This window comes from Equus asinus, chromosome X, assembly GCF_041296235.1.
Source record: "Equus asinus isolate D_3611 breed Donkey chromosome X, EquAss-T2T_v2, whole genome shotgun sequence".
Taxonomy (NCBI): Eukaryota; Metazoa; Chordata; class Mammalia; order Perissodactyla; family Equidae; genus Equus; species Equus asinus.
The window spans coordinates 18300677-18313261 of NC_091820.1; the positions used below are offsets into that span (position 1 = coordinate 18300677).

A 12585-nucleotide genomic window follows, 5' to 3' on the forward strand; every position below is an offset into this window, starting at 1 on the left:
AGACTGGCACAGATGTAAGCTCAGGGCTAAACTTCCTCAGCAAAAAAAAAAAAAAAAAGTAAGAAAAAAAAGTCTTCAATGGACCATTTGCAATGAACAACAGCGGGATCGGTAGGGATCCTGGAGACCATGTCACATCGAGAAACGTTACAGAAACTAGCATTTTTTATCCGGATGAACAGAAATCCCAAGGAGACTTGACAGTGGCCCTGAAGTACAGAAAGATACAAGGAGAATCAAACCTGTTCTGTGTAATTTCAGAAGTCAGAGGAAGTATCTAAGGAAGCAAGAGGTGGCACATTTTAGCTGCACACCATCTTTGTAACCATTAAACTGCCTCATAAGGGAACGGATATGCCTGAAACGAAGGGAGCTCCTTGCCTCTGGGACTCTTTACCTAGAGGCTAGAAGTCCACCCGCCCAGGTTGCTGCTAGGGTGTCTTCTACATTGCACCCGATAGACGACTTCTACATAGTCCTCCAGTGCAAAGACATCTGAAGCTATGAAACCACCGGGAAGGAAAAAAAATTATGAGGCACTGAGAAAAGTAGGAAACTATTGAAAACACCCCCTAAGGTACCTTAGACTCCACGCTGCCTCTCTTCTAAACAGCATCCCTGCAATAATATCTAGAAACTCTCTGAACGAACGCTGGAGCTGAGCGGAAGAATCGCAGGCAAAATGCCGCCCTTAAGCGTGCACCTAAGGGACTTCTGATGGTATAACTTAAGTTGGAGTGGAGGACAGGGAAGTGACGACTTTATCTAGACCAAGTATTGCTGTTACTCAAATGCAATCTACCTAAATAAGCAAACACACAAATAGGTTGACCTTTAAACATCCACTGTTTTCTTCCACCTAGGGAAATAACTGGCTTATAAAAAAGACTATGTGGATAAGCTGAAGGCCTGCTTCAAGTCAGCTCCCACGCTGAGCCAGAACTAGCATGAGGCGAGCGACTGAGGCACTAGGACACGAAAGGCGAGGAGACCCTCACTCTCGAGGGCCTCTAAGTGCCTCAAGGGTCCGCCTGCCCCTGAGAGTGTGTGTGTCCTGTCCCTTTAAGGTTTGCGTCAGAAGAGCTTGCCTACCTCACCCAAGTCCCAGCGGCTGTGATTGGCCAGACCACCAAAGCCCCTCCCTCACGCCACGTCAAACAACAATTGCCCAGGTAACAGCCACGGAAGTACCTACTGGTGGTTTAGTCGCTGCTCTGGAGGCTGAAGAGAAAGAGGCCTCGGGGGACGTCTCCTCCGAAGTCTAGGTAGGCAGAGGCCCCTCGCCAGCCTCGCCATTGCAGAGCAATGGCCTGGGCCCCCGAGTGGAGGAGGGCAGAGCCTCGAGATGTCAGGGCCAGCCGGGATGGCAGGGGCGGCACGGGCGGCAGCGGCCTCTCCAGGTACTGGGAGCCGAGGGCCTTTGGCTCCCGGGAACCACCCCTGTGCTTCAGAATAAAGAACAGTATGGTTGGCGCTGTGATTGGTCGCGGAGGGTCAAAGATAAAAGACATCCAGAGTATGACGAGCACCAAAATACAGATCGTAAAAGGTGACTCTGAAGCCGAGGTCAAGATTTTTGGCAGCGAAGCCATGAAGGGAAAAGCGAAAGCACTTATACAAACCCTCGTGCGAAAACAAGAAGGAAGGTACAGTTCGGTAGCCAGTGTAGATAATGCTGCCTCCCAGTCCTCTGCTGGGAGAGACTTACGCACACGCCCCGTTGTTAGACAAGTGCGGCCGCTGATAGACTGGGATCACGTTAAGGCAGAAGGGGCGGCGTGGGCAAAAAGAAAATGGGCGGATTTACCACCAATCAAGAAAAACTTCTACGTAGAATCCACAGCAACAAGCTCGCTGTCTCAAGTGCAAGTAGACGCTTGGAGACAGGAAAATTTCAACATAACGTGTGAGGACCTGAAAGATGGCGAAAAACGTCCCATCCCCAACCCGACCTGTAAATTTGAGGATGCCTTTGAGCACTATCCCGAGGTCCTGAAAAGCATTAAGAAAGCAGGTTTCCAAAGGCCAACGCCCATTCAGTCACAGGCATGGCCGATTGTGCTACAAGGAATGGATCTGATAGGAGTTGCCCAAACCGGGACAGGCAAGACCTTGTCTTATTTGATACCCGGCTTTATTCACCTTGATTCTCAGCCCATATCTAGAGAAGAAAGAAATGGGCCTGGCATGCTCGTCCTCACCCCCACGCGAGAGCTAGCTCTTCAGGTCGAGGCAGAATGTTCTAAGTATTCCTACAAAGGTCTCAAAAGCGTTTGTGTATACGGCGGTGGAAACAGAAAAGAGCAAATTCAGCACATTACCAAAGGCGTCGACATCATTATTGCAACTCCTGGACGACTGAATGATCTGCAGATGAACAAGTGTGTCAACCTACGAAGCATCACTTACTTGGTGTTAGACGAAGCGGATAAAATGTTGGATCTGGGCTTTGAAGGCCAGATCACGAAGATTCTATTAGATGTGCGCCCAGACCGGCAGACTGTTATGACAAGTGCAACGTGGCCACACACCATTCGCCGACTTGCAAGATCTTATTTGAAAGAGCCTATGATTGTTTATGTCGGTACCCTAGATCTCGTTGCTGTCAATACAGTGAAGCAAGACATCATTGTCACCACAGAGGAAGAAAAACGAACTCTTATCCAAGAATTCCTACGGAACCTGTCACCCGAAGACAAAGCTATCATATTTGTCAGCAGAAAGCTGGTTGCAGATGACTTATCAAGCGATCTGAGCATCCAGGGCGTCCCGGTACAATCCCTGCACGGCAGCAGAGAGCAGTTTGACCGCGAGCAGGCGTTAGACGACTTCCGAAGTGGAAGAGTGAAGATATTGATTGCTACCGATTTAGCAGCCCGAGGCCTCGATGTCAGGGATGTCACACACGTATACAACTACGATTTCCCAAAGAATCTTGAGGAATACGTGCATAGAGTAGGGCGTACTGGAAGAGCAGGCAAGACTGGAGTCTCTGTCACCCTTATGACTCAAGCTGACTGGAAGATTGCCACTGAATTGATTAAAATTCTGGAAAGAGCTAATCAAAGTGTCCCAGAAGATCTTCTGAAAATGGCAGAGCAATGCAAGTTGCAGAAAGGAAAAAAGGACTCAGGCAATGGAGCCAGAAACCCTCAAGGAAAAGCCAAGCAGTTTTACTGATGTCTACCTTGAAAAGTTGGACCGCGCTCCTGGAAGAGTCAACTTATGTTAAAGAAGCAGCATTCAAGACACATAAGGAAGCATTGCAAACATTCTGGCAGTGACAACGCGTGTGACCAATGCTCAAATCCATCAACATTGTGTGTTCCTTAATAAAATCAAAAGTGTTTTGAAAATGAGAGAGTGAGAGACTTTTTGGGAAAAAACTAAGTCTTGTGTGTTGGTTGAAGTCTAGCTTCTTTTCTAGCCTGCCATGTCCATCTGTGTCTTCCCTACAAGACTTGGTAGAGGACGGCGATGGTGCTTTTCTGTCTTTAAAATGGTTGTACTCCATGGGAACTTAGCATTCATCAGGCTGATGCCTGCCCAAATATTCTGTTCCCCCCTTGCGGTGGGTGCCGCAACAATCATCGTTCCCTAGTTTTTCTAATTCACTAGGAGATTAATGTGAAATCTGCTAGAAGCTTCCATAATTCTGTTTGTCGAGAGAGATGGAAGTAACAGAGCAGTGTGTCTGACTCACTGTGAGTCAGATACTCATGCAAACTCTGTCATCAACCATTGGTTAAAAATTCTGGGGAGGTGACTTGCCTTCTGTAGGCCTCACTTCCTTCACTAATAAATTGGGATAGTTAGAGTATGTAATTTTGGAGCCCCCTTAACCTCTAAATTCTGCGATATTATAGCCAAATTTGCGCACCCCAGCCTTACGTTAACACTTTATTTTCTAATCCAGGAAAAAATCACCTCCTCCTATAAGGAAGTGAACAATGAAACCCTTTTTAATGACCAGAATAGCGCATTCTGCAGCCTCATTGATTTTTGTACGTCACTCTCAAGTTGTCTTTATTCTCTTTTCGTCATATTTTATTTTCAAATTTGTCTTGAAAATGTCAAAACTGCATGTACATAAGGGGGAAAATTAACATGGAACAAAAGACCCAGCCCGGTGGCGCAGCGGTTACGTGTGCACGTTCCACTTCAGTGGCCCGGGGTCCGCTGGTTCAGATTCAGGGTGCGGACATGGCACCGCTTGACAAACCATGCTGTGGTAACTGTGCCACATGCAAAGGAGAGAAGATGGGCACGTATGTTAGCTCAGGGCCAGTCTTCCTCAGCAAAAGAGGAGGATTGGCAGCAGTTAGCTCAGGGCTAATCTTCCTCAAAAATAAAGAAAACATGAAACAAAAATATGTACTGGGAAAACCACTAAAAACTCAATCAAGTGACACCTTTGCCATAGGAACCAATTCTAGTATACTCCCAATTTATCCTTCTCTCTCTCATGTTTTATTTAGAAGCAACACGCCTCTTCTTCCATTGCAAAAACAAATCCTCACAATGATGTTAAATTTTAAGATTCAGTGTTTATGAGAACATTGGAATTAGTCAAGCCTTAAAATTTCTGGCAAAACTAAAAGATTACTGCAACCATGTTTTCTAAGAATGCTTCAGCCAGGACCCCAACAAATGAGTCAGAAATTTAGTGAAACAAAGAGGTAAACACTCTAGGTGTCAGAGGCTTAAAGTTTGGCTTTCAAAGCTCTTTACATAGGACTCGATCTCTCTTGATAAATTCAAAACAATGGTTAACATTTTTTATTGTCTCACATAGACACCAGGTGCTTTATCTTATAATCTTTACAAGAAACCAACTCAGATAGCAATTTTACCCATATTTTGCAGAGGATGAAACGAGGTCAGGCAACTCACTTGCCAAAGGTCACTAACTCTGGTTGAAGAGGCATTAACAGATATTGTAACTCACATGTGCCACACTCCAATACTTACATTCTTTTCATTTCAATACAGTTACTATGAGTAAGACAATGTGCTTGTGTTGAGGTTGCCCACATGTTCACATTTAGTGAAAAAGAGAGATGTGCAAATTTACTCTGCTGCAAAAGCAGTCTATAGTAGAACCTGTGACAGAAGCTCAAATGGCCTGTTCCTGTTCACTTGGAGGAGAAATGATGAATGTTTAGCAAGTTGGTGTATATGTTATTTGCCAGAATTCCCCTTAGGGGCAATGCTATATTCGTTAGAGAAAAGTGTAACGATTAAGCCGCTTGAGATACAGAGTGAGGTTCCTCAATCATGGTCAAGTACTAAGAACAACAAAAATTATCACTCAATGTCTAAGGGTAAGAAAATGAGAGACGTGTACCTTTCCTCTTACAGAAAAGGCTGAAAAGAAAGAGTCACTTTGTGGGGAAAGGTAAGTAGAGATGGAACAGTGTTCCTCAAGCAGGGGCTGTTTTGCCCCTCCCTTCCAGAAGACGATTAACAATATGTGGAGACAGTAGTGGTTGTTTCTTCTCCTGGGGACAGGGGACGGGCAAGGTGCTACTGGCACCTAGTGGGTAGAGGCCAGAGATGGTGCTAAATACCCTACGATCTACAGGACAGCCTCCAGAGCAAAGAATTATTTGACCCAAAACATCAATAGTGCTGAGATGGAGAATCTGAGAGAACAAAACAAAACTAATCCAACTACACAGTTACCATGAAAGGACATCAGAGGAAAAAGTAGAGGATTTCTAAATTATATCTGGTGGGTTGTGCAGAATAAAACTCTCCAACCTTCCTATCCTTGGTATAGTCTGCATCAGGGGTTCTCCACCAGGGCCAGTTTTGCCAGTGTCTGGAGACAGATTTGGTTGTCACAACTCGGAGGAGGGGTTTTGCCATCTCCTGGGAAGAGAGGCTAGTAGTTCTGCTAAATAACTCACCATGCACGGGACAACTACCAAAGAATTTTGGGGCACAAATGTCAGTAGTGCCATAGTTGAGCAACCTTACAATACATTAAGAAAAACTTCCCCAGCCCCAAACACTAATGCAGAGAAACCAGGAAGGGAGTTCGGCGAGGAAAACAGAGGATACTTATTTCTTCTACACCCTTCAGCATAAAACCCTCCACACAGAATTTCCTGTCTTTAGTATAATCTATATCCATGACTCTCACTCAGAGTTAATTTTGCCCCCTAGGGGACATCTGGCAGTGTCTGGAGACATCTGTGGTTGTCCCACCTAGGCAGCACAATGGCTCCCAGCATCTAGTGGATAGAGGTCAGGGATAAAGATCCTATAATGCACAAGTCAGCACCCTACCACGACAGATTTTTCAGCCCCAAATATCTATAGTATTGAGGTCAAGAAACTGTGATTTACATTGACCAACAAAGTTTCTGTAAGTGAATTGTTTTTTAGAAACTCTAAGAAATATTGAGTTCTACATCCAAAATTGGAACTGAGTGAAAGCAGGGCACTGAACATGCATTGACACAAAATATTACAGGTTAAGGATTCAGCTGATCTCAGAGCTAGTCCTATAAAATGCTTAGCGTCGTCATTCACATTCAGTAGGTACTCAATAAGTATTAGATCCCTTCCACTCTGCTCTCCCATTGCCCATGATATGATGCTTGTTCACAGTTCTGGATGCTGTTCCTCACACTGTTTTCCTGCTTTGGAACACCCTTTCTCCTCTCTGCTAGGTCAAACCACATTCATTATTCCGAGTTCAGCCAAAGTGCCCCATCTTCCCTAAGATCCTATCCGCTCTCCTCCATTTCACATCTTCTCTAGCTCCTATCTACCAATATTGTTGACATTAGTACTACAATAGTCTGCATTCCTGCAGAGACGATTTGAAAAAATTCAAATTAATTGAGTCACTGCATTATCAAATATGTAAATACATTATGAAAATATAACAGCTAAAACAGTTTTATCCTGTACAATACACAAACCGTGAGAGAACTGTCCAGAGCTAAATTTACATAAAAATCTAGTATGCAATAAAAGTAGAATTTTTAAATCATTGAAGAAGGTCTATTCCAAAACAAATTTTAGAAATAAAAAAATACATAATACATGCATGCATATACATACACACCAGGAGAACTGATCAACCACAAAACTCCTACTATTTAAAAAAATCCACACTCGATTCTTTCTTTTTATAAAAAATAGAAGAACTTGAAGCTCAGATACAAAAATAATTTCTGATATCAAAGTGGAAAACGATTTTAACCACACAAGCAGCCAGAGAAAATTAAAGGTAAACATTAATAGGTTTAACAACGTAAAAATGGAATCTCCAAAATACCATAAAAGGTAAAGGAAACACCAGAAAAGTAATTTAAAATATATAACAAAATTATAGTTAATTATGCTTAATATACAGAGATTTTCACAAAGAAAAAATACGAGTTGAATCACAAAATAGATATATGGGCAGAAATGTAAAAGGCAATTAACCAATACAACAGTGAACAATAAATGTGAACAAGTGCTTAACTTGCTTATCATCAAAGGATTGAAAGTTAAACCAATGACATATTTTTTTTTCTGTAGACAATTGGGCTGTGATTAGAGGGAAAACCTGAAAATATCTAATACTAGTAAGGATGCAGGGAAATAAACATTGATAAATTATAATGTGGTAAAATTACATTCTTTGGAGGGGTAGTTGAGATGATGTATAAAATCTGTATATGTTTAATAGACTTTCACACAATCAAGTCACTTCTAGACATTTACCCTAAGAAGATAGTCATAGACACATACCAAGATGTGTATACAGGCTATTTATCGTAGTGTTACTTAAATAAATTTGAGAAAAATACCCTCAAAGTCTAATGATAGAATACTACTTAAATAAATTGCAGCATATTTATTCCAGATTATGAATAGGGGAAGTCATATTCTTAGAGAATATTTAACAGAATGAGGGAAAGTAATTTATGAAATCAATTCCTTTGTTTTCAGAAAATTACATTGGTCCATAAATCTAAATATAGAGAAAAATGGAGGACATAGACACACATTACTGACTGCCATAGTCTTCCATATTATGTAATTATAGGTGGTTTTAAACTTTATTTTGTTTTCTAAAAATTTCTCCAAATAACATCACTTTTATTATGGTAAATACTATGTTGAACATGATTTTTGAATAATTGCTTCAAAAGTAACTTAATGAATAATTAAATGCCTGAAGAAATTAATTCAAAAGTCATTGCAGCTGAAGGTTTTCAAAACAAAAGCATTTCTTCTATTTCCCCATTAAAATGTAAACCTCATTGATAAGAAACTGGTCTCTTTTCCACGACTGCATCTTAAGTGCTAAAAACAACACAAGTGGAACACAGTAAATATCTCAGCAAATGAATGAGCGAATGAACAAAAATAAGCACATTATTCTACTATCATGCAGCAAAAGTAAACATTTCTATTTCGATTCCTTGCTTGGTTTGGTAACATCTGTTGGTCCATAACTCACCTTCTGTTTAATAATAAGAATGACGTTAAGTGTTCTTACCACATATACACACACAAAAAAACTTAAGGAAAACCAGAAAACTCTTGGAGGTGTTGGATCTGTCTATTATCTGATTGTGGTGATGGTATCAAGGATGTTTGCTGATGACCAAATTCATCAAATTTTCCATGTTAAATATGTGCAATTCTTTGTCCATCAATAAAACTGTAAATAAAAAGAAAGGACAGAATGGGGCTTGGCTTCCAACTTAGGGACCTGTTGTCCTTTTACATGTGACCACTGGGAGCACCAGTCCTGTTTTCCATTTTTATAATTACATGGATTCATATCAGTGTATTGTGACTCTTACACATCAAAATAAGAAGTCAAAAATGATAAGGTGACATTGTTAAAAGAAATACTGTTGAAGAGAGAGATTCCAGTTTTACTTAAAAACACTAACTATAACTACGTGTAAATATACTCATGCATGTTTGTTTGTGCAAGGTCACTCGGACAAAAGCAAAAACTTGACTCTAACTGAACTTCTTGATCTGTCCATTCCATGGCCATCAACCCCATCCTCAGGCCTCCTGGTTGTCAAACTGCGGCAGCTGGGTGTTGCTGTGATGCTGAAAGCTATAGCACCAGTATCTCAAATACCAGCAGGGTCACCATGGTGGACAGGTTTCAGTGGAGCTTCTGGACTAAGACAGACTAGGAAGAGGGTCCTGGCCACCCACTTCTGAAAAGACTGGCCATGAAAGCACTGCGAATAGCATTGCAGCATTGTCTAATAATAGCAGTGGGAAAGGACCAGGCAGACTTCAGTGCTGCTGTACACAGGGTGAACAGGTGTTGCAGCCAACTCGATGCCAATAACACCTTACTCTGTCTAGAACAAGAGATGGCTTATATATGATCAAGAGTAAAACTTGAACATCTCATCTCCTTTTTCAAGAAAACAAACAGGAGAATATCACATAATTATACTTTTATGCAAAAATAAAATTTGTGGGTTCTTTTTGGTTTTACTTGCAAACTTTGGCATTATCTTCTTTTTAGGATGAAGCAAATAATTGTGAGAAAAACTAAAAAGAGAAAGACATAAATAATAACACAGATTATATTATCAATTCTCTCCACGTGAAGAAATAGTTTTCTAATGCCATAAAATAAATGAGCAAGAGGAGGAGGAGGAGGAGATGATGATAATGATTTGCTGTTTGTGCCATGGCACCCACAGGAAGGGGCATTTGTGTATAGAAACAAAGAAGAGGAGAGAAAGACATTATTAGGGAAAGCATATGGGCAGCTCAGTTTGCACCAACAAAGAACCCTGTACAGGTATTTTCACACTAGGCAATGTTGTCCCTACTCTTCTCCGCGGGCCTGAAGTGTCTCTGTAGCCTTCTAGCACCGGAGAAACCTGCATGATAAACTGAAAGTTTAAAATGTCAGAACTACAGCCAGCAATTAATGCAACCAGACTTTCCAGGAGTCCTTCTAAAACATCAGTCTAAACAGAATGGTGGCATATCTGTTCACCCAGGAATTTAGGAAACTGTGAAACAAAACAACAATAAAAGAAAAGTATGAAATGACATGAAGTAAGAATGCAACGATGCCTTATGTTCCTGGCTGGGGGAAGGGATGGGAACATGTGAGGAGTGCGAGATAAGCAAAAGAACCTGCCACTGTGACAAGTCATACATCCGGTAACCAGCTTATCACCTCTAACGTTGGATTTTCTGGGAACAAGATTATGAAGTGCGACCTTAGCAATATTTAGGGTGGCAGGCATTGTTGGTTTACCTACAGAACAGCCACTCGCACCGCCTCCCTCCTATGCCCCTTCCTATGGGCTGGCACAACCCACTTCCCATTATTAGGTTGAAAAACCCAGAAATTCACTTTCCTAGCTTCCCTTGGAGCTAAAGCACAGGCATGTGACTCAAACCTGGCCTATGGGACTCACAGGAAAGTCTGATTGGCAACTTTAAGGAAAGATCTTCCTCCTTTAAGGACAGAGGCATGTGAGGACAAGCTCTCCGTCCTGCTTTTGTACACAGTTGTGTGAAGACATGAGGCTGTGACAGTCCTTTTCAGGCAGTGAGGAAACGAATCTGAAGAATACTACCAACATGTTACATATCACTGAATATAGATTTGGAAGGCACCTGGATCCTGGACGGCACAACCGCGCTGCTGAATTAAACCCTATGTGGCAGCTATGGAGGTGTGCCACTCAGACCTCTGTTCAAGAACGAGCTTGCTGATCAGTTGCAAGGAGTGCACTAGGCTGACAGCCCCCAGCTCAAACAATCCATGGCAGCAGTGAGATGAGGCCAAGCTCTTCCTGGAAGTTCTAGCGAATAACCGAGCGCAGTGGGGCACTGGGGCCCAGTCACATCTGCCCAACAGGGGACTCCTCTCTGGGCCGTGTTTTCAGAGGAGCTCCCTCTTAGGTTGCTTGTGCGTTTCTCAGAGGCTCACCAGAGTCTTAGGCTCTTCCGACCCAAACCTTCCTTTCCCTTCTCCTTTCACAGGAATCAGACATGAGCTGTGGTCAGAAGGATTTCCCTGACTACTCCTGATCTTTTTCCTCTTTATCATTCATAGGTGCTACGTCCAATAAATATTGGACCTCACAAATACACCCAGGAATCCTCCATCTCTGAACCTTGCATTATCTGAAATAATAAATGTCCTTATTGTTTAAGTCATTAGTAGTTCAGTACTGTACTACCAGCAGCACTAATCATCCTAGCTGATAAATTGTAAAAATAGCCCTCCAGTATCTTGTGTGGAGGCACTGAATTTTCCATTATTGAGAAGAGGCTCCAATGAGGTGTACTTTACTGGGATGAGAGTTGACTAGAATAAGCACATTAAACTCTCCCCCGAAGTTTTATTTAATAGGGACACTAAAAACACAGGATTCTATAGGGGATTGCCGTGATTTTATAAAATCTTAGAAGCATATCAAACAAGCCCAGCTTTTGAGCAATCGGCAGCAATTAGAGGAAGAAGTGAGAAACCGGCAGAGTAGAAAACGTGAGCAGTAGTCATGGAGAGACCCAATATCAAGGTCATCTGAACGAGTAGCTTTAACAGCTTGCACACATGGCTGCACCTGGAGTACATCACTGCCTCTGACAGATTTGCAATGTAGCCGACCAGAGAGTTTCTTGCAACTAACAACATAGAGGGGCCTAGAGTGAATGATTCTACCCAATGGACATACATAGCCAAGAGCAATGGGAATCTTCTCTTGAACATGAGGAATTAAAAGAAATCTTTTTACACAGAAGGGGAATAAAGAGAGAGGAATTGATGGGCCATCTTTGTTTTTCCGCCTGAGCTTCGAAATTCAATTTTTAAAAAAGCAAGACGAAGTAGTTTCTAAAAAGAATACTCAAAAAGTCACCAAAACATTTTTCTCTGCCCCGCTGCCTTCCTGTAGCCCAGGCACTCTTCTTAATAAAAATCATGGTAATTGAGGATTGCTGGATGTATTGATTGGATCCAAACCTATAAATAAGAGGAAAGATGGAAGGGCTGGTCCCTTCTCTTTATGATGACTTCTCCATTTCACTTCCGAAATCCTGCTAAAGCTGTTCAATGCCATTCAAGCTCAGAAAACTACTATAATCTTTGATATCACTACCTCTCCTAGCACATAAACAATATTGAGAGCCTCTTATTGCTTTCCCAACACACGCCATGTTGCCCTTCAGGTCCTTTCTCCCACTGCAAACTTGTTTACTTCTAGACCTTCCTATAGGGTCAAATGTCTGCAGTGATGTTTACCCAAGCTTTACTAACATCCGTCTAATCATCCTAAGCTTGTGATTTGTTGTAAACTTTCGGCAGTAAGTACACTGATGTGTTTGGGGGTCCTAATTAAAATTTCAATTGCATCTCATCTCTCATAGTCAGCAAAATCCCTTTGAAGCCTGAACTAATTGCTTTTAGGCTTGTGTCCTGTGGGGACCCATGTGCTATTTTACATAAATGTTTTAATTTTCTCTGGAATCAATAAATGTGGCCCTGTCACATGTCTTACCAGGTATTTCTGGGTTTGGTCTGTTTGTAGGTCTTTCCTACAACACACACACACTCTTTCATAGTGC

The 12585-nt window shown here is 42.0% G+C and overlaps 1 protein-coding gene and 1 long non-coding RNA gene across 2 annotated transcripts in view; one reads left to right on the forward strand and one right to left on the reverse strand.

Annotated features, from left to right (window-relative positions):
- The window catches only part of LOC123282457 (uncharacterized), a 779045-nt gene that overhangs the window by 546169 nt on the left and 220291 nt on the right, over nucleotides 1-12585 (reverse strand). The gene's annotated exons all lie outside the window — the stretch shown is intronic.
- On the forward strand, nucleotides 1306-3261 carry LOC123282527 (probable ATP-dependent RNA helicase DDX53). Its single transcript, XM_070503176.1, has one exon. It carries the CDS (start codon nucleotides 1306-1308, stop codon nucleotides 3178-3180), a length of 1875 nt encoding a protein of 624 aa, XP_070359277.1. The 3' UTR covers nucleotides 3181-3261.